This window comes from Hippoglossus hippoglossus, chromosome 2, assembly GCF_009819705.1.
Source record: "Hippoglossus hippoglossus isolate fHipHip1 chromosome 2, fHipHip1.pri, whole genome shotgun sequence".
NCBI classification, from domain to species: Eukaryota; Metazoa; Chordata; class Actinopteri; order Pleuronectiformes; family Pleuronectidae; genus Hippoglossus; species Hippoglossus hippoglossus.
In genome coordinates this window covers 1,163,721-1,184,567 of record NC_047152.1, presented here as the reverse complement: position 1 = coordinate 1,184,567, position 20,847 = coordinate 1,163,721, and the positions used below count along the sequence as shown (strand labels likewise).

Genomic DNA, 20,847 nt, shown 5'->3' with positions numbered 1-20,847 from the left:
TAAGCTGCTTTGCTTGAGGGCTGCAGTTAAAAAAAAAAGGGGGGGGGGGTTGTTTTTATGGGTAGTGGCCAAAACAAATGGAAGTTTTAAGGTGGAGGGAGAGGGGGGGAGACAGCAGGCGGTTGGCGGCCACTGACGATGTATCACGGGTGCCAAAGTGGAAATAGATGGATTGTGTCTCTTATCTTTCATGAGTTAATTGCATACAGAGCCCTTTTATACTATCCCAAACATGATAGCAGTCACATAATTATTTATTTTGACTGTAGTGACAGTTTTTAACAAATATGACAAAAAAAATGTTTTCGGGAATGTTCCCTTCTGTATCTTTAATGGCAGGTTTCGTGTTATATGATACTGAAGTACACTAATGCGTATTGGCAGTGTAACATCATATACATCATGTTTGTTTGGTTTTCGTTTTCAAACTATTGAGTGTCACTTTTGAGTTAAAGGTTCAGTGTGTAGGATTAAGTGACATCTAGTGGTGAAGTTGCATGTTGCAGCCGAATATCCTTCCCTTCCAAACATGAAAGAGAACCTGTGGCAGCCTTCAGTTGTCATAAAAAGTCAAAAGGTCTTTAGTTTGTCCAGTCTGGGCTACTGTAAAAAACATGGCGGCCTCCTTAGAGAGGACCCACTCCTAATGTAAATATAAAGTATTTAAATATAAAAGGAGCCATTCTAGGGTAAAGAAAACAACAATTCATACAGTTTTGGTGATCACACACTGGTGAAAACATCACTAAGATTATTTTATAGTCAATTTCTTCCATTAGATCCCTTTCACCTGAATCTTACACACTGAACCTTTAACTATTTATTATAATTATGACTTAGAAGTTATCGCAAACGTATTACGACAATAACGATGATATGATGTGAACACAGAACAAGCTTCTGTCAATGATCTGAACAGATGTTTCAAATTAGAATCCTTCCAGCAGCTAAAAGGAGCCTTCCCTGCATTTAAAGGCTTTCAAAAGAGAACCTGAGAGTGGTGAGCACTACATGACGTTGCTGTAGCCTTGATAAAATAAGTGATGTAGAACTGTGCCTTGTAATGAACAATCCATGTGAGATATTACGGCGTGCACACTCGCATCAGTGGATGTTACTCATTTGTGTTGTGCCTCTAACATTCAGCCCCTGCAAACAAGGCTGTGAAGTCACAGTTGTGAAATGATGGTGAATAAACAGCGGGCAAAGAGATCACAAACTGTAAACAATGTGCAGTGATGCCGAAACTCTGCCATTCCCAATAATAGTGTGTCACTTCGGCAAAATGATTGCAGGCTTATTTGTTGCCAGACCAGGAGTTTGAGGGAAGACTGATACAAGGTCTCGGTCAGAGGAGTGTCCTTGATGCTTGAATAAAAAGTACAGAAATGTGACTCCCGGTCATTAGAAATGTGCATTCCAAAGCCGTCTTACAAGATTTGCATCTTGTATTTTTTCCACTTGCTTGCTTTTGTCAGAACCCCCCTGGGTTTTGTTCAGATTTGCAGTGTGTGAAAGCAAGATTTTTGCACGTATCGCACGTGAACTTTGCCTTTTCCATCTCCAGATATCAGTATTTCTATCAGTCGATTGTGCACATTTTGCCCGGGCAAAGTTTAGCAAGCTACACGGACAGAAGCGATGCATGCTTGGTGCAAGCTTCAGTTGAAGTGAATAGGAGACGGTGTGAATAGGCACGAGAGACATCGGCCGTTATTAGCCCAGACATTGGGGAATAATAAAAAAGTTAAAAGGGGCGAAGATCACAGTGAGGTCATTTCACGCGTACAGTAAGTTGGCTTCCGGCTGGCAGATTGTGTCCATGCACCCAGTACACATGCATGCAAGCAAGGACAAGTACACACACACACACACACACACACTTACACAATGTGACTGCCAGCTCACACTTGCACACAGGCGGCCCAGACTCCACCCGCACTGGTTCAGTGATTGGCCTACTTAGAGGCAGGGCAGGCCACTGGCAGATTTGAATACAGGGAAACAGAAGGGGAGGGATGGACAGAGAGGAGGGGGAGGAGAGGCGGGGAGATGGAGAGAGAGAGAGAGAGAGAGAGAGAGAGAGAGAGAGAGAGAGAGAGAGAGAGAGGGGGCGGTGCACTAGTTCGTCCCCTCTCTCTCTCTCTCTCTCTCTGCCGGGTCAGGGTGGAAAGGCTTACACAGGCAGGGGAGGAAACATGTCATGAGGTGATGACACAGCCATAGAGACGTGTATCCACATCCTCGCTGACTCCCAACTTCGCTGCTCACCGCCGCCGCTGCTGCGTCCCACAGAGGAGAGAGGGAGCCAAAGATAGCCTCCGTCCGTCCCCCCACCTCTCTCTCACTCTTCCTCTCTTTTTCACTTTGTTTGTGGATGATGGGATTTTAATCATGTGGAAGGTAAGAGGGGAGGATGAGGAGGGGATGTGTTTTTTTCTCTTCCTCTTTCTTTGCAGTTTACCTAAAGTCTGCGAGCGTCTCTCTGGGGGATTCCCGTCTGCCTCCACCCTCCATCTCAACTCAGAAATTATTCACAGTGGGGAAACGAGGAGCGTTAGAGTTGAGTGCCAGCATTACAGGAATGATAATGATAGAGCAGTGGCTTTCGGGACTCAGCCAATAAGTGTTGTGGAGCCATGTGTATGATGGTTGAGGGGGAACTTCTGCAGGAGCAGTTGCTGAATTCACATTTAGAACAGGGGTTTCAGCTTTTACCATTTGCTCTATATGATGATGAATGAGTTGTCTAATTCTGGCTGGTTTAAATATGTCATTATTTGAGCTCTGAGCAACTTTTGATCAACAGAAACTTTGTTCTTTTTTGCTTTGGTCTCCTAAAAACGTGTGGTTGACTTTGACTGAAGCAGAATTTAAAGGAGAGATGGATTCAGTGTTTATTATGACATGATTTACCTAAAAAAAGCACATGGAATTGTGTGTGTGTGTGTGTGTTTATGTGTTAGTGGGTGGCTATGACTGTGCTGCGTGTGAAAGTCTGTTTTGTGTGACCCAATTTCCAAAAGCCACTGTGTGTGTGTGTGTGTGTGTGTGTTTGTGCGTTTTTGTGGTTGCTTGAAGCCCAAGACACATAAAGACAGGAGACGGTGCCTTGAGGGATGCTTAAAATGTGTGTGTGTGTGTGTGTGTGTGTGTGTGTGCGTGCGTGTGAATGTGCAGTTGAGTGCTAGGAGCGAGCGTGAGTGGTTTTAAAGGTCTCGGATGTTTGGTCTTTTTTGCACTTAGGAGGAAGGACGTTTGACAGCCTTAGTTAAACAGCTAGGGGGGGGGGGGACACATTTTGCCACATGCCACTTTTTTACAACATTTTCTGTTTGTAATAGTTACACATCCAATGCAACCCCTACATCTTTTGTCAGTGTCTGGTTTTAAAAGCCTTCCGGAGGTCAGAGGGTAAATCAAATTTCACAGCATCTCCTGTGTGCCGGGCACGTCCAGGACGCCTCGTTGCATGCGTGTGCAAGTGTGCTGAGGCGTGTGTGCTGAGGCGTGTGTGTATGTGTGTGTGTGTGTGACAGCTGGCTGCCACAGGCTCAGCGCTACACTGCTGATCCCTCTCACCTGCTCTGGGTCACAGGGATGAAGGAAACCCAGGTTCAGCGTTTGATCTACGAAACAATGGGGAAGTGGAGGGAGGGAGGTCACTGTAACTGCACATTACAGTGTGAGTTTAATGAATGAGTGTGTAACTTTGAATTTAATAGAAGTATTCTTTAGATTTTACTCCTCAAAATGCATCTATATTTATTTATCTTTTTGCTCAGTTGTACACTTGCAGTTTGCTTTATCCCGCATTTGTTTTGACATGTGCAGACGAGGAAGTACAAAAAGGCTTTGTCTGATCGGTTGTCACGGTGTCGACCGATATAGCAACAATAGTATTGTCGCCGTCTCGTTTCCTGTCCCCCCCACACACGCTTGTCAGGGCCTTGAGAAAAGCATGTCCCCACCCCCCCTCTAACCTGAAGATCGACTGTGGGAACCTTGCAGACAAATGTTGTGAAGGCAGCATTGTCTTTTTTCCTTTCCTGTCAGTTTGTGCAATCTTGGCAGTAGGAGGTTAAAAAAAAAGGTGCTCTCTTGATTTTATAAAGAATCAGAGCAGTGTGAGTGCTGATGCTTTTAATCACAAGGGGATGATTTCAGGAAAACTTTGCAGCCTGTTGCTGATAGCACAGAATGGGGAGGTATAACACATGAGGCTCTTATCTCTCTCTAATTGGTTAATTTGATCTTCAAAGCGTCAGCATCCGCCCACTTCAGAGGCTTCGGGGGCAAACTACTAATTGCTGTCTAAACATCCTCCAAAAGGACGGACCAGATTTTTCTTTTCCTTTTCAGTTACGTACACCCCTTATTTCCACTCCACTTCAGTTCATTTTATTCAGCCCAGTGCATTCTTTAATCACCAAGCGAAGAAGATGAGAGTGTGATGTTGCCATGGGAACTTCAGAAATTGTGACAATGAGCACAGTGGGCTCAGCGAGACTTGGCAGCCTGTGCAGGCCTGTTGAGAGGATAAGTGGTTCCTCAAACTTTTCCCTTTTTCTTTTAAAGTTGTCAGAAGCGTCGAGATTACTTTACAAAATCTTGAGTGAGGTATTACCCAAGAGTTTTTACATTTGAGCTATAAATATAACACTGACTTCTTGCACAATTTGCAGCAGAAGTTTCCAAATGTTTCATTTGAATGCAAAAGAGCGACGGTAAAGAGTTTGCTTTGTGCGTCATATTTCATGCACTGGGGCTTTCTCACTGACCACTTGCTGAAATCACATTTTGCTCTGCAGGGACGTGCGAATAAAACCATCAATAAAAGTCACAAAGCTAAAGCTCCCTCCCTTTGAAAGCTTGATAAAATATCACCTATTACAGTCGCAGCGGTTCTTTGAGAGTGCTGCCCTCGCAGGTGTCAGCCACTGCTTAGTCTGAGTTACTTTCCTGTCTCAGATTGTTAGTCTGAAGAAATGCCGCGGTCATTCGATATGCATCCAGGGCTTTTTGTTAATCTGCTGCAGGCCGACGGATGTAAAGTCGGGTCACTTCATTCTGGAGTCTCTCGAAAGTTCAGCAGTAGGTTCCATACCCTCCCCTCTCGTGTAAACACAGATCACGTGAGGCCTCACTTTGCCCTGTAATGTCACCGTCCCTACTCAGAATGTGCGAGATCCCGTGGAAGTGTAAACACATTCCCATGCTGTCCATGTGTTACGCATTATGACATACAATATCCTCTGTGATGTCGGGTAGCGGGGTCATATCAGGCATGTTCGGGTTAAACTGTGGTCACATAGTAAAAGAAGTAGAAACAGGTTTCTCGACAGGGTGCAGTCGCATAACTTCACACACCTCCGCTCCACCAGCTCTCTGAGGCCACTTGCAAGTTGAAAACATCAAATCATAGATGCGATGATAGTCAAGCACTTTGGAGGAAAACCACTCTTTGATCGCGAAGCTCATAATTTGCAGGAAACATTAATGCGATTTGGAATCGCTGATGATGCAACGTGGCGTTATCTAAATTTGTGGGGCGTTGAAAGTGAATAGAGCTCCACATGAATGCTCCATCATCCTAATGATCAATCAATCAATCAAATTTTATTTGTATAGCCCATATTCACAAATCACAATTTGTCTCATAGGGCTTTAACAGGGTGTGACATCCTCTGCCCTTAACCCTCAACAAGAGTAAGGAAAAACTACTAAAAAAAAACCCTTTTAACAGGGAAAAAAGAAGGTAGAAACCTCAGAGAGAGCCACATGTGAGGGATCCGTCTCCCAGGACGGACAGAAGTGCAATAGATGTCAAGTGTAAAGGAGAACATCATCAAGATAAGGGTATTTGCAGCATTGATAAGGGTAAACATTTTGAAGCATAACTGAAGGTCAATGAATTGATGGATTATTGTCAGTAATGGTCGAGTATCTGAGGAGAAATACTATATATCAAGCAGTCCTGCTGCAATCATAGTCTATGGTCAGCAGCCAGCAAGATCATGATCCACCATCAAGATCGGATGCCACTATAGTCCACAGTCATTGTCCACCGCCGATGTGATGCTACCGACTGAGATTAACTGGAGACATTCTGGTGAGTGATGGACCACAAGTGGGATTTCACTGTGAAGAAAAGCCAGAAAAGTGAAGTGCATCACGTTACTTTGAGTATCTGTTGCAGGACAGTGAATTCAATCAGTGCGGTGAGTTAATCAATCTACAGCAAGCATTAAGGGACAGGATACTAATTAAAAGGGAGAAACAGAAGTTTGGAAAAGGGGGAGGATATTTTTTCAGGAAAGGTAGGGTAGTCTAACTTTTGGTTTTGAGTTTCTTTCCTTCCACATCCTTACTTTATATTTTACTGTAAGCTTTCCTTGGCAATATGTTTAATACATCAAAGAATAACTTAAAGTTGGCCCTTGATTCATTAAATGTATATATATATATATAAAAGTATATATCTACAAGTGTATATTTCTACTTATATAGTGAACCTCAACTTGAGTTCCACATTGAAATAAGTTGTAGCACTTATTATTTTGATATGTTATTGGGACAATGCTGTATTTGTTTTCTAACTGAAGAGTGGAAAATGAAATGTTAATAACCCTAAGGAGGGTTTTCCCCCTTGTTTTGCTCCTGCACCGCTAACCAGCTCGATAATTTCTTTTTTTTTTTCTCCACTTGACCTTGACGTCACTGTGTGTTGAGTGTGTTGCTCTGTGTGTCAGTGTGTGTGTGTGGTGGTGTGAAGAGCATTCACCCCGTCGCAATATGTCCTTGACGACACCGGACTTGTTGTTTTTATGCCCTATAAACTCCAGCCCCTAAACATCACATCTAATTCAAATGCGGCAATGTGCCTGATCTGGGTCACACAAGCAAGATCCCAGACAGAGCCCACCACACACACACACACACACACACACACACACACACACACACACACACACACACACACACACACACACACACACACACACACACACACACACACACACACACACACACACACGGCCGACGACTACCCGCAATCGCAAATGTCACCCTTTATCATTATCACTAATAGCCTCGGCATCCCGGACTACAACCAGCCAATCCTGTTAGGTGTGACTGACCGCTTTCTGAACATGAAAGGCTGTGATTGGTCACGGCCAGTGTGGTAGGAAGCGGATTAGGGATCAACATGGCAGGGTGTCTGGAATCAGACAAAGGCAGTATGTGTGTGTGTGGGGGTGTGTGTGTGTCAACAGTTAGTGTTGTTAACTTATTAACGACCCAGAGAGTGCAGCTTCACACTGGACAGGGTGAGGAGGAGGAAGATGGGGAGTTGGTAGGGGAGAGGAAACAAGAAGAAGAAGAGGAGGAGGAGGGAGGGATGTGAAAAGATGAGAGATTTTGAAACCTAATTCTCCTTTGAATTTGACATCTAAAGCTCTCAGCTGTTTTATCACTCAGCTCTAGGTTTGGGCATCAGCATCTCCACCCAAGAATCGTTTTCTGTCCTAATTGGACGCACAGCTCCTGCACCTGCACTCCAGCATATTGTGGACTATATGAGATGAATGTCCTCCAGCACAAGCACTGCAAGATTTATCATGTGCTTCCTGCAAGCAGTGGCCAAGACAAATATTTTGCCTGGAAGTGCTGTAATGCTGTCGTATAATATTTTGCCGAGGGGAAATGTCAGCACTCCTTAAGCATGGCTGCATCTTCACATACTGTGCAGCAGGGTGAACATATTCTTTCTGTAAAAATCAATTTACAGGGGAAATGTGCGGCGGCCTCGGCACGGAAAGCGCGACCCTGAAAAGACGACTTGTTCTCGCCGACTCCGCGAGGTCGAGGGTTAATCTGTCATCGTGCGCTATCCGCTGCTGCTGCTGCGAAAGCAGATTATGATTTTTGTGAATGGCAAATCTCATAAGCAGTGGAGTTGATCTTTAAAATTCTGTGACAGATTTGAGTAAACATGGTGTCAGGAGGTTTTGATGTTGAAGAAACAGGGGAGTTAAAAAAAATATTACACACATACACACACCGGTAGAGAGTGGGTTCCATAATTCATAAATAAATGTCAATAATTTATTTCGTTTTTTTCATAAAAATGTGAATAATTGAGCACCGGGTCTTACTCTGCATGTCCCTATTGTGAAAGTCGGAGATGTTTGTGAGCAGGTTTAATCATGTGATACTAAAGATGTCTGATGTAACTGCAAAGAGCTGCAAATTGAAGCAGTAAAATGTACAAATTTAACTTGGCAAGCTACTGCGAAGAATTACCTGTGATGTTAGATCTGCTGGAGCTGTCGTCATATTTCAGACACGGTTTTGATTACGAATTTTGCACCAGTGCCGTTTTTTTCTCCGACAAAACGTGTCATCATGAAAGGCTGACAGGCAGACGTTGTCGTATTTACCCTCAGCTGCAGTTGCTTTCTTTCAGCTCCTGTGAGTTAAGCGAGAATTGGAACAGCACAATCATACAGTGACACACACACACACACACACACACACACACAGACACACAGACACAGATGATGATGATTATGTGAGCCAGGTCAATAGGGATGACCTACTTCTCAGTTCTACTCCGTGGACTGCCACAGCCGCTCACATCACCCACACAAATGTGTTTTTTCTCTTTTTTTTGGCAGTGGAGAGTGGTTGGGGGGTTAAATAGCTTTTCTTTTTTTTTCCTGCTTACTAGAATTATTGTTGAGTGACTTCATGTCATGTCATTTACTGGGAGGGGATCTGGAAAGCCAATGGCTCCCGTCAGAGAAGCACAACTTTTTCAGCTCAATTTGTTGAGCGATAGCGTCGCTGAAATATTAATTTCGACGAAACGGAAATGAAATAAAAATTCCCCCCCGAAGCAAAATTTGAAGAGGACATAGTCCAGAGCTTTCACTGTCAAAATCATTAGAATATGAAACTGAGTAGACCCACAATTATCCACAGAACAGCAGCATAAAGTGCAGCTCTGTGGATTTTGCAGGACTCACATTTTATTCCCCATTTCATAAAAAGAATAACATGATATTTTTTTTGGTGCTCTTGTTGAATGAGTTATAGAAAATGGATGGAAAGAGCTCCCATGAAAATTTTAACAGCTTAAACTGTGAGTGGAAAAAAGCAACAACCTCCTTGGACCCGACGTTAATAAAAGATTTAGAAGTGGAGCGACAGACTAATGGGGGAGGGGGAGTCGCCCCTAATACAAACAGGAAGACAGATCAAAAGTCAGACGGGGATAATGTCATTCGTTAGTCGTTCTCATGGACTTAGGAGCCATTGCACATCCTTCAAATCATCAAAAGTGACGTTGGAGTTTGTGCTGACGCAGCTCTTAAAAAAAGGTTCAGTTGAAAAGGTTATTTTGTTGACATTTACGGATCAGAGACCATCCGGGAAGTTTTCTTTCCAAACAAAAACCACCAGGCATCCGAGAGCAACATCAGGGCAATGACATTTGTAACCATCAAAATAGAGACGCAGCATTTGACCCCTGTTACAGTCAGAGGCAGAGAAATAAGAACAGCCAGGGACAGAAAGAGAGGGAGGGATGGATTTGTCTGAAGGGATGAGGGGATGTACACACACCTGAATATATTGCTGTCTGTGTGGGGAATGTCACAGTGACTCCATGACGCAGCGTTAAGAGGGTTACAAGCTGCAAGACGGAGTTGTTGTTTTATTTTCTGTCAACCTCTGATGCCGATGGGGGATAACACATTGCTGATACCGATATATTCTTATGTTTTTTTTTAAAATATGGTACTTAACAAACCCTTGTGCCAAAAAAAAAACATACCTGAGGTTCAATATTTTACAGTTTAACCATAAAACGTAAAATAATTTTGTTCATATCGGAATACATGCTGGTACCAATGTCAAACGCTCGTATCGGACGATTTTATTGGTCAGCAGATAAATTGGTGGGGCTTTAACCATTATGTCTTTTTCTAAATCACTTTTTTATAGATTTCAGTCACATGTGAAGTGTTCTTGCACTTGATGCATGTGTACTCTGTCTTCCTGTCCATCTAAGGTCCACACACATGTCAGCGTTTCTTTTTGTTGCTACTGGCCGCAACCTAGAATGGTGGAAATTCAGCTGGCTTGTCTTTCTGCTGCCGAACTGGTCTGTCGTCACTGTTATCAAAGCAGATAAACCTGGCAGTAATCTGGACGTGTTCCAGAGATATTGTTGCATCCCACAGGGATTCTGTGGATTCCCCTTTGGATCTGAAAACTCCAGCAAGGATAAGAACCCCAAAGTATGCACGTAAATGGGTTTGGTCCATCTCCTTCAACCTCTCTCCAAAAACATGCTGCCCCTCCAAATTAGGGTCCGGGATGAAAAGTTCAAACATGGTTGCCTCCTATCAGATTGGCAGCCTTGCAGGCTGGACATTCCTTGGGCAAAAGGACCATTCAGTTTCAGGGTTATTTGACATATTTCTCCACATGCTGGCTGCTGCGGGGCTGAGCCTGTGGCTGGCAGCTTTTTTGTGGAGCTGACTGATGGTCGATCTCATCCTCCTCTTCAAACTGCCTGTCACACTCTTGAATTGACAGAAATGTGATGCACATGTTCAGAAAACTCATCCTCTTCTTCCTCTTCCAAACCTCTCTCTCTTCAAAAATGAATTTCTAAATTGAGTGTGAGAAAATGGGTAAAATGTGTTCAGGATTGTGGGAGCAGAGAGGTGAAGGTGTAGGCCCAGGGGGGAGGAGGAGGAGACAAGGCACAGAGCATTAATGTGTAGGGGGGGTGTACAGTGTGCAGTCATTGAAAATATGTTCCTTTTTATTACAGGTTGGTTTTGAGAAGCTTGCAGCCATGTTTCAAGCCATTTCACAGTTTTAAGTGATGTGAAACGGACATTTTTTTAGTTTACAGTAAACGATGGCAGCAGAAATCTATTTTTTTGTTCTATTTTATGGTAAACACCAAAAAAAGAAACGTAACGTTTCGCTCACATGCAGCAGTTGCATGGAAAAAGGAGGAGGAAGAACACAGTGCTGGATTCCTCCCCTAGTCACTCAGCTTTGTGTTGCCCCCCGCTGAAGAACATCGGTACTGACGCAGGAGATGAGCCTCTCGCACACGGTGGCAGCTCCGACAGTCATGATGCTCAGAGCGATGGTGGGAAAATAAACAACTTCGCTTGGATTTTTATCAATCCCCTCCCCCAGTGTTCTCCCCCACTCTGCAGCTGTCCTCTCTCCTTCCTCCCCTCAGTGACACCTCTGTCACCTCGGTGCATGGTTCAATAGTGTCACCTATGGTGTGCTGACAGGCATTTCACCTAGTCTAACCTGCCAATCTGGATTTGTGTGACCACGTGTACGCAGGAGCACGGGTTTAGGTCCGTGTGTTTGTCTTCTCCTGGATGTGTGTGGAGTTATTCTCTTTATTGTTTAGGGGCCTTCAGGTTTTCCCTCCTCTCCTGTCAGGCAGGAACCTGTCACAGCTCCATCACCGTCAAACTCCCCCAGCATCGTCAGCAACTTTATTTTTCTCTACTTTCTCAGCTTGGGTAAAATGCCGTCTGCTGTTTGTATTATTCGGCTGACAGTTGTGTACAGGAATGGACTGCAGAGGAAAACAAGGTTGCACATTAAAGCATCACTGTGTAGCTTTTACTGAGCGACAGCGCACTCTGCAGCCCCACGTGATTAATTATGTTGCGCTCCGAGTGATTAAGCGGATTTCTCGCGGAGAAAACACAAGGCCCTGAAACTGAATGGTGGATATTACCCATGATCCCAGGCTTCCTGAACCAGAATAACTGCTGCTGTAACAAATCCACCATACTCTGATTCGAATTTTTCAAATTTTGAGATGTCCCTCGCTTAATACTGGAGAACAACGCTGGTCTTTAATGACTTCTGAGTCTTCTGGTGCATTTTTTGTTGTTGGGCCTCCAAAATCCAAAGTACTAATGTTAGAAAGAAACACTGCAAGTTATCTTTAAGTGTTTTAGTTATGCTTAATCAAAGTTAAAGCTTCTGATTATGGTAAATCTGTGAGCAGAAAAAAGGATTGTTCTGCCACTACTCCGATTTTAACATTATGTCTTATAATTTGACCCTTGATTATGCAAAAAACAGATTTGTGCAGCTTTTTAAATGACTTTAGCTTTGATTATTCATCTTTTCTGCTTTAAATACTGTGTTGGTGGTTCTTCTGCGTCTCTATATCATTATTATCCGACATGTTGACCAATGCAAAACAAGCATTTGCCTTGAGGTTACAGCGCATGCAGTCAAATATTTGTGGATTAAAGGATCATTTATAGACATATGATGGATTATGATGCTAACACACACACACAGACATATGGCAATCTCCCTACTTTCTGTTCTTTCCCTCTCTTGCACAAACTTTTGAAACGTGATGATTTCACTGCGGAGCTGCTATCGTTGCTCTGCTCTTCGTTCACACAACACGTGCTCATCTGGGGACACATCGTCCTGACCGACAGGCCAAAAGTAACACGACATCCTGTTCCCCTGACACCTCTCCCAGGTTTTACTGGACTGTCAACAAGCATCAGTCTTCACCGGCTAAATATCTTTGGAAATACAAGCACCTGAGGGAGGCTCTGTGGTGACTATGTCTCTGGGAATGCAGTGTGAATGTGTGTGTGTGTCTCTCTGAGGATTTGTTGTGTTTACAGCCGCTCTCTAACACACACACACACACACACACCCATGTGATTTCATTTGAAGCTGCTGAATCACCTCCATCTCATTCAGTATTTATCCTCTCACTCTCTCTACAGTTTATCCTCGCGTGTGTTTCATTTCCCTCTCTTATACTGAAATAATAGATAATATTTAACTCACATCATTTTTATTTATGTCATCAAAAACTCCTCTGCGCTGCAAATCAATGTTATCTGCCTTGAAATATCACAGGCGATAAAAAGGGCTCGGGCTGCAGGGAGCTCAAGCGGGGACAGTTTATCTGCAGCAGTTTTCTTATTTTTAATCCAGCGATGAAAGGAAGCCATGCATAAAGACGGTTAGAGAATGAGTGGGAGGGATTTTCTGTTCGCGGTTCACTCTGATGCAGCCGAGCCTTAAAGCGCAGTAAACAGTGACATCTGCTGAAAACACTGCTCTGTCTCTACTGCCTCGGATATAAGCATTTCTTTTCCTCTTTGACCTTTTCTGAAACTGAATTAATTGGAGGATTATTTGTAGTATTGATTTCCATGTCTAGCTGATAATGTTCAAATAGCTTGAGAGAGAAAAAAACACATCTGTACTTTCTTTGTCGCTTTGCCATCAATTCATACAAAATTCCAAAAACTTGATTTGTGTGTTGTATTATCTTGAACAGCTTTGTGCTCATCTTATCTACATTTTTTTCTTTGCTTAGCCATTTTCTTCATCTTAAAACGATTGCATTTCTTTAAAGCGTTTGTTTAGGTTTCATCTAATCTTCAAAGAAAGAAATCCAAATTCACAGCCACAAACTAAGTGTTAGAGATTAAAAGTTAACTTTTGAACAAACTTAGATTTGAACACCATATTTTTTTCCAGCGAGTCTAATCACTCTAAACCATACTTTTCTCTAGGATATTTATTTGAGTATAACAACAATCTTTTTTTTTTAGAAGCTGCTAAATATAGGATGACGACACAAGTAGATTGAGGTCATGTATGAAAGTGTAAAGTTACTTTTCTCAAAAGCTCTGTCCTTATTGAAAAGGCCCTGAAGAGTATCTACGACAAAAGTCAGTGGGCTATTTGTAAAAAGCCGAACACAATTTAAACTTAATCCACCACTCCACGCAGGTGACTGCCCCGTTTTTAACTCGGCGACACACTAACAACACACAAGGTCAGATGGAAACCGAGAGTCAGCAGCAGTAAATGGACACGTGCACCTTACACCGACTGACCACAGCTGTGGCGGCAGCTGTCGACGCCACACGAGCGCTCGGGGATTTAAACAAAGTCTCAGTTGTATTCAAACGATTGCAATTGTATCCACCATGACACAGCTGCAGTGTTGCCTTATTCTGATAATGTTTTAATCACTGAATGAATAGGCAGATGGACTGATGATGATGATGTCGATGTGTGTTTTCGGTCACAGAAAATAGGCCCTTCATATTTTGTGGCTCTTGAATGTTAATATCAAGTTTGGCACTATGCATTGTGTGGGAGTCCTGGGCGGTTGTTCTCTGACGTCTACCTATTTATTATTTCATCATTTCACTGAAGATCTGCATCGATTTTCTCGTCTTCGTCCTGCTGTGTTGTTTTGACAAGGCCAATAACAAAAGTTACTTCTGTGTGTCACATTCTCACTGCTGTTCCATATTCAGCTTTGTGTGCAGACAATTTAAAAGCCACATGCAGGTCGGGACAGTGTCTTGTCAGTTGTTGTTAAAGGTCTTAATGTCTTATGATAAAACATGCTGAACTTTAAGTATTCTGTTTGACTCGTCTTTGAAAATATCAATTTCTCCCATTTTCAGTTTTCATGCAGACGTAGAAAATCCAGCACTTAACACTGCCAGTCTTTAAGTCCACCCAGTGGTCTGCTCCATTAAGATATAAGCCCTCCCAAGAAAGCAGTGAGAAGTAAGCCGTTTCACACCATTTAATCACAAATCCCTGTGCTTTCTTTTTCCTTTTCCCCCTCTCTTTCTCCTCTTTTCCTTTCGCCTATCTCTCTGTGTCTGGCCTGCAGACAGCTGAGCAGCTCTTCTGGATTTCGCTGACACTGCGTCTGGTCCCGCCTGGCCTCCTCTGAGCAGGATGGACACTCTGGAGTCAGAGCTGACCTGTCCAATCTGTCTGGAGCTTTTTGAAGACCCACTTCTGCTCCCCTGCGCCCACAGCCTTTGCTTCGGCTGCGCCCACCGCATCTTAGTCTCCCACTGCGCCACCAACGAATCTGTTCAGAGCATCGGCGCCTTTCAGTGCCCTACCTGTAGATATGTTATTTCTCTGAGTCCTGAGCGTGGATTAGAAGGCCTTAAGAGAAACGTAACCCTGCAGAACATTATTGATCGAGTTCAGCGGGCTTCATCCTCAGCCGGGCTGCCTCTACCGCTGCCACTGCCCGCGCCCCACAGCGGGCCCAACTCTCCCACCGAGGAGGGAAGCAACCGGTTGGCACTGGTCCCCATCAGCGCCGCCATGTCCAGCCCAGGCACGCCTCCTGAACCGGTCCAGTGCCAGTTCTGCGAGCAGGACCCCCCGCAGGACGCCGTCAAGACGTGCGTGACGTGCGAGGTGTCGTACTGCGAGGAATGCCTTCGAGCGACGCACCCCAACAAGAAGCCGTTCACGGGCCACCGGCTCATTGAGCCCATGCCGGACACCCACCTCAGGGGGCTCCAGTGTCTGGAGCACGATGAGGAGAAGGTGAACATGTACTGTGTCACTGACGATCAGCTCATCTGCTCGCTGTGCAAACTGGTCGGACGGCACAGGGACCACCAGGTGGCAGCACTAAGTGACCGCTATGAAAAACTCAAGGTAAGCGCATAAGTTTCCTTTTATAATTTCATCATTTGGCCTTGAATTCTGTAAACACACCCACTTTCTCCCATTAAAACCGAGTCCGATTAATTTTGAGGCCAGATAAGGTTCCGGGATTCAACCCATTCTTTATCTTACACACGCAGAATAATGAATTTTAAACTTTAATTTTGTTCCGCTCCGCAGTGTGATATTTCCTATTATCCTCACCCAGGTATCTAACTCAATTATCAAGTGAGATTTTTATCATCTCACGCTGACTTATTATCTCTCCTGAATAATTAAGCAATTAGCCTAATCACTACGCCGTGCCCGTGTGCCGGGAGGGTATTCGGAGGCATGTGCTCACGGTGAATATGGGGAGTGTCATTAGTGACGAGGCATGGCGTCTTCAATGAGGTTGAAGGTTAACGAGAGACAATTGCCTGCTGGGTGTAGGTGGGCTTAATTGAGCGTGGCTATTAGAATATGCTGGTAATGGCTGTAGAGGCAGTAAATGTGTGCATGTGTGTGTGTGTGTGTGTCTGTGTGTGTGTGGCGTATGTGTATGTTACCCCAGAGCGTGAGGGGATGAAAATAATACCTGAAATGTCCACAGGATGCTGCTAACAATCTAATAATCAGCCCTTTTTCATAACAACTCTGACTTATATATCTTATAGTAAAGTTGGGGAAACTTGTGAGATATTTAAAGCTAAATAAACAGAGTGTATTTAACAAATATTGTGATATAACACTTTGATCTTCATAGTAAAAAATATAAAATATTATATTTAAAATTGCATTTTTTAAAATACATTTTTTTAAAGATATACTAATACCAATAACTTCCTCATATTTATTATATATAGATATTATTCATATTCAATTCATATGTTTACATTGCAAAGTTACTATTATCAATGTCTATTTTTATTGTGGGACTAATAAAGTATTATATTATCTTATCTTATCATAAACAGTTTCAGTAGGAGGATTAATCCCAGTGACAAGTAAATTGATTGTAATGGATAACATTTTCAATGTTTTAAATAATAGTAATAATAGTGATAGAAAATGTATCTTACATTTATTTGATTATCAATTAATTGTTTGAACAATTTTCAAACAAAAATACGGTGTTTATCTTCAATTTTATTCTAGCTTCTCAATAGTGTGGATTTTCTGCTATTCTCCCTGTAAATGGAAAATATCTTTTGGACTGTCGGTTGCACAAAACAATATTTGTCCAGCAGATTTATTGAGGTGCAACTCGACCATTTGGGTAAAAAAATTGTCTCACACATGAGTTTCACGTTACAGAACTTCTCACGGAGCATGATGTGTTGTTTACTTAGGGAACATTTCCAGCAATAACGAACTCACTGAGAGTGCGCTTGCACCTTGTTAAATGAAATGCCACGGCGCGACTCCTATGAGAAACGAATGTTCGAAACACATGTTCAAATGCGAAGGAGTTTGTAATACGTCCTCAGAGAAGAGGGATATAATGGAAGAAACTGACTCACAGGTACGGATACGGAAAGTAAAAAAGGTCCTGTTTCTGTTGTTACTGGAACATAAGTGCTCAATATGGAACTAGCAGCTGTATCATATTCTACTCCAGTAATTATTGGTTTTATTTAACATTCAACTGAGCCAAAATGTGTTATTATAATCCTCAATTGCCACGGTTTTCTTTCTTTCTCCAAAGAATTTAAAAAACACCTTCTCACACATTGGTCATTATTCCCCTGGGGTCATCTTAAATCTAAATCTAGACACTAATGCACTGTCCCATCTATTACTACATGCCCTCTGCTGGTTGGCAACGTTTATTTTTCCGGCTTTAGATTGATGGGTCTTGACGTCCTTCGTCTTCCCAGTTGCTTCGTGTCTTTAAACCGTCTCACCTTGCGTGTTTCAGCACATTTAAGCAGAGAAGAATAATTAGCAAGGAAAGTTACAGGTCGGCGCATCGTCTAATTATCACGTCTCTGTTTCTAATTATCGTGCTTATCTCCTGCCCTCCCTCTCCCTCCATTCATCCGCAGAGACAACGCAGGATAGCGCGAGTCAGCATTTATCATACAGGCTAATTATAGAAATAACTAAGCAGGGGCAGATTTATTCCTGGTGTGTCATGCTCACAGGTTGCCACATATTACCTGATGTGTCTGCACAAAATATGTGAGACGCTCTTTTGACTGCACAAACTAGAAATCCTTGTTTGTGCATTACTCGTGCAGCACATGTGTTCCTACCCCAAGAAACGTCCTTGAGGGTCGCATGAGAGGCTGAACATGCGAAGCCCAGGTGCGGGTAGCGTGTGCTTTACACTTCGTTAAACTCTATATGTTTGAGTTGTAATTAAGTGCCTGGGGATTTTGTGTACACGCAGCTGAACATAAAGAAGCTGGAAGAAAATATGTGATTATTCTGCAATACTCAAAATGATTAGAGATGCATTAAGAGCACTCAGAGGATGCAAAGTAAATAACACCTTTCCTCCCCTCTGGCAACTTTGGTTTCTTTTAACCTTGACTGACTAACACTGCAGGAAAATGTCAAAATTCACAGCAAGCTATCAGGCGTGTTGATATTGTTATCGTCGTATGTGAATAAGAAAAACTGAAAAACCCTATGTCTTCAGGGTCAGAAGATGCTCGGGGAAAAACAACAGGAGCCAGAATGAATGAACCATGTGCTGCTCTTTGACCTAAGTCACAATACTCTGAGGGTGTTTCGAGCAGATGGGTAAACAAAGCTCATATGACTGCTTCATTAACCTTTCTACCACACACACACACATACATGGGCTCTATCCATACACTAATCTGAGGACGGACACACAGAACCTCCTGTCTCACACACAGAAAACACAAATGGTAGAGGGGATTTGACCACCTGTTCCACCACATTCGCCAGCCGGCTGACACATGACATGAGTTAGATATAAACTGCGGGTTCATACCCCACTAGCCCCGATGACCCTCACAGACCCACAGTACAGCACTATACGGGAAAGGAACATATGCAGCATGTGACTTTTTGATATTTAAAAGGGAAATGTCAAGACTACATACGGTGCTATTTTAAGGATTTGGCACAGTAATGTCAGCCTAGCATTTGTTTCAGATATTTGCAATCAAGAATCCAAATGATATCTGTAAATGTAGGACTTAGAGAAAAAGACTAGAACAGAATAGAATAAAATAGAATACAAAACCTGCATTGTCATTACACATGAGAAAGCAGTACAACAATTTTAGAGGTGCTTCTTCTGAAATCGTTGCAAATGTATTAAAGAAATTGACACAACCCAGAACCAACACTGTAAAATAAAAGAGTGGTTTCCTATTAGTTACTGCACAGAACAGATATCAAACTAAAAATTATGGATATAATTCACAGTTGGATTCCCAGGGGAAAAAAACTGGTCTATTTGTTCGACTTGTGATGAATAGTAAATATATGATACAATTAATTCACAGTTAGTAAAAATTACTTTCCTCGTAGATTAATTGATTGATTAAGTAGTCCATATGTTAAAATAAAATGTCTAAGAATGTCTATTAGTTTCCTAATGCCTAAGTTTATATTAAATGTGTGATCAATACTTACAGATACAAGTTTTTTTGTTAATTTTCATATAAACTTAAGAAAATTAGATTAATTATCAATATATTTGACTGTATTTGTTAAGCCAATTTCTCTTCTCAAAGGACCACAGAGCTGTTTCATGAATATGAATTAATTTTCAGGATGAAAAACTGACTTTAAATTATACATTAAACATCTATAAGATTTCACCTAACTCCATTAAATATTCGCTCTTTTCTGTATCTTCAGTTACAGTGAGTCTTTAACAGTTCTCTGCCTCGGGCTGAATTCTGTTTCTGAGTTAGCCGAGTTCTGTACATGTCAGTTCGCTCCATTTTAATTCATTTCAGGAAACACATTTTCCTTTTTTTAATCTGCTTCGTGCCACACATTAAGTAAGGGCACGCAGTAAAAACACACGCTGCAAACAACTCTTGACAACAGTCATGTTTAATTATGATTATGCAACACAAGCCCCATGTTAACAATTAATGTACTTTTATAGCCGTTGGACAAAGAACAAATGTGTCAGTTTTAATTGAAATAATCCACCATCTTAAATAATTGTACATAATGTAACTTTTTTTTTTAATTAAGATCTAAGATGCAGGATTTTGTGACATTTTTTGACTTGTTATAGAAACAGGGAAGGAGATAAATTGAGGTCGCGATCTGAGCTAATTACCACAGGAAAGAACCCTACTGCCATGCAGTATTCATGCACAACAACACATTATAATTTTTTATTCATGAAGACAGAAAACTTTAAGGGAACTTAACAGAGGAGGAGCTGCAAAGGCACGGAAGCCTCAGTGTCAGGTAAAACTAGGGTTGAATTTGAAATACTTAACATATTACAAGGTTTCCTCTTTCACTCAGATTTGATGGTTGACACTGTATTGGTCATATTTCCCACATCATTTCATGCATCTCACTTTTTTTTGCTTTGGTCTGCTGGAATTTGAGATATCCCCACTTGGCCCAGGAGGGGGAAAAAACAGAAAAGAAGAAGAATATCAGATGATTGGAATAGTTTCCTTTTTTCAGTGGCAGTGGTGGTGAGTCTGATAAGAGCCATGGAGGTTATTGTGGGAACACCCATCCTTTTTCAGAGATAAAATTACCCCCGTCACAGGAAATTGACGGAGAAGGCGGTTGGAAATGGCTTTTAAAGTCCTTGGCTCTGGGTCTGAGGAGAAAGAACCTTGAGGATAAAGGATGGGAGCCACCGAGTGAGTGTATGTGTGTGTGTGTGTCAGCCACAGGGTTTCATCCACAGGGTTTGTCATGTTTATGCAATAATCCATTTGCTTTAATCAACTGTCCTTTGGTGTTGAAACATCATACTTTTGGGTTGTTAAGTACCAACGTGTGCGATAAAACATGACCAGACACCAACAATGGTTTGATTCACAGCCTCGCAGATAAGCACAATATTTACCTTTTATGTCCTCCAGCAGCCTCATTCATCACTTATATTATGAATACACTTATTCCCTCACTTCCTCCATCAATATTGGCCATGCCGTTAAAGATTTGATCCTTGACTATGTCAATCTTAACTTAAAGTGAATAATTAAAGTGCAACACCAACTAAATATATAGTTTTTCCAAACTCAAGTAGTGACGAACAAGTTGACTCAGACTTCGGTTGGTTGAATACACTGTGACATCACATCCATCAATGCTAATCAGAGGCTCTCCATAGATGTTCTGGACACTTAG

The 20,847-nt window shown here is 42.3% G+C and overlaps 1 protein-coding gene across 3 annotated transcripts in view; it reads left to right on the top strand.

Annotated features, from left to right (window-relative positions):
* The window catches only part of LOC117777648 (E3 ubiquitin-protein ligase Midline-1-like), a 57,099-nt gene that overhangs the window by 15,475 nt on the left and 20,777 nt on the right, over nucleotides 1-20,847 (top strand). The window contains exons 1-2 of one of the 3 annotated variants that reach the window (XM_034612459.1): nucleotides 2,150-2,403; nucleotides 14,744-15,537. In XM_034612459.1, coding sequence (XP_034468350.1) covers nucleotides 14,812-15,537 — 726 coding nt within the window. In that variant the 5' untranslated portion in view covers nucleotides 2,150-2,403; nucleotides 14,744-14,811. Of the gene's footprint in view, nucleotides 1-2,149; nucleotides 2,404-14,167; nucleotides 14,178-14,743; nucleotides 15,538-20,847 lie in introns of those variants that run through there. The other 2 variants (XM_034612478.1, XM_034612469.1) reach the window with 2 other exon arrangements.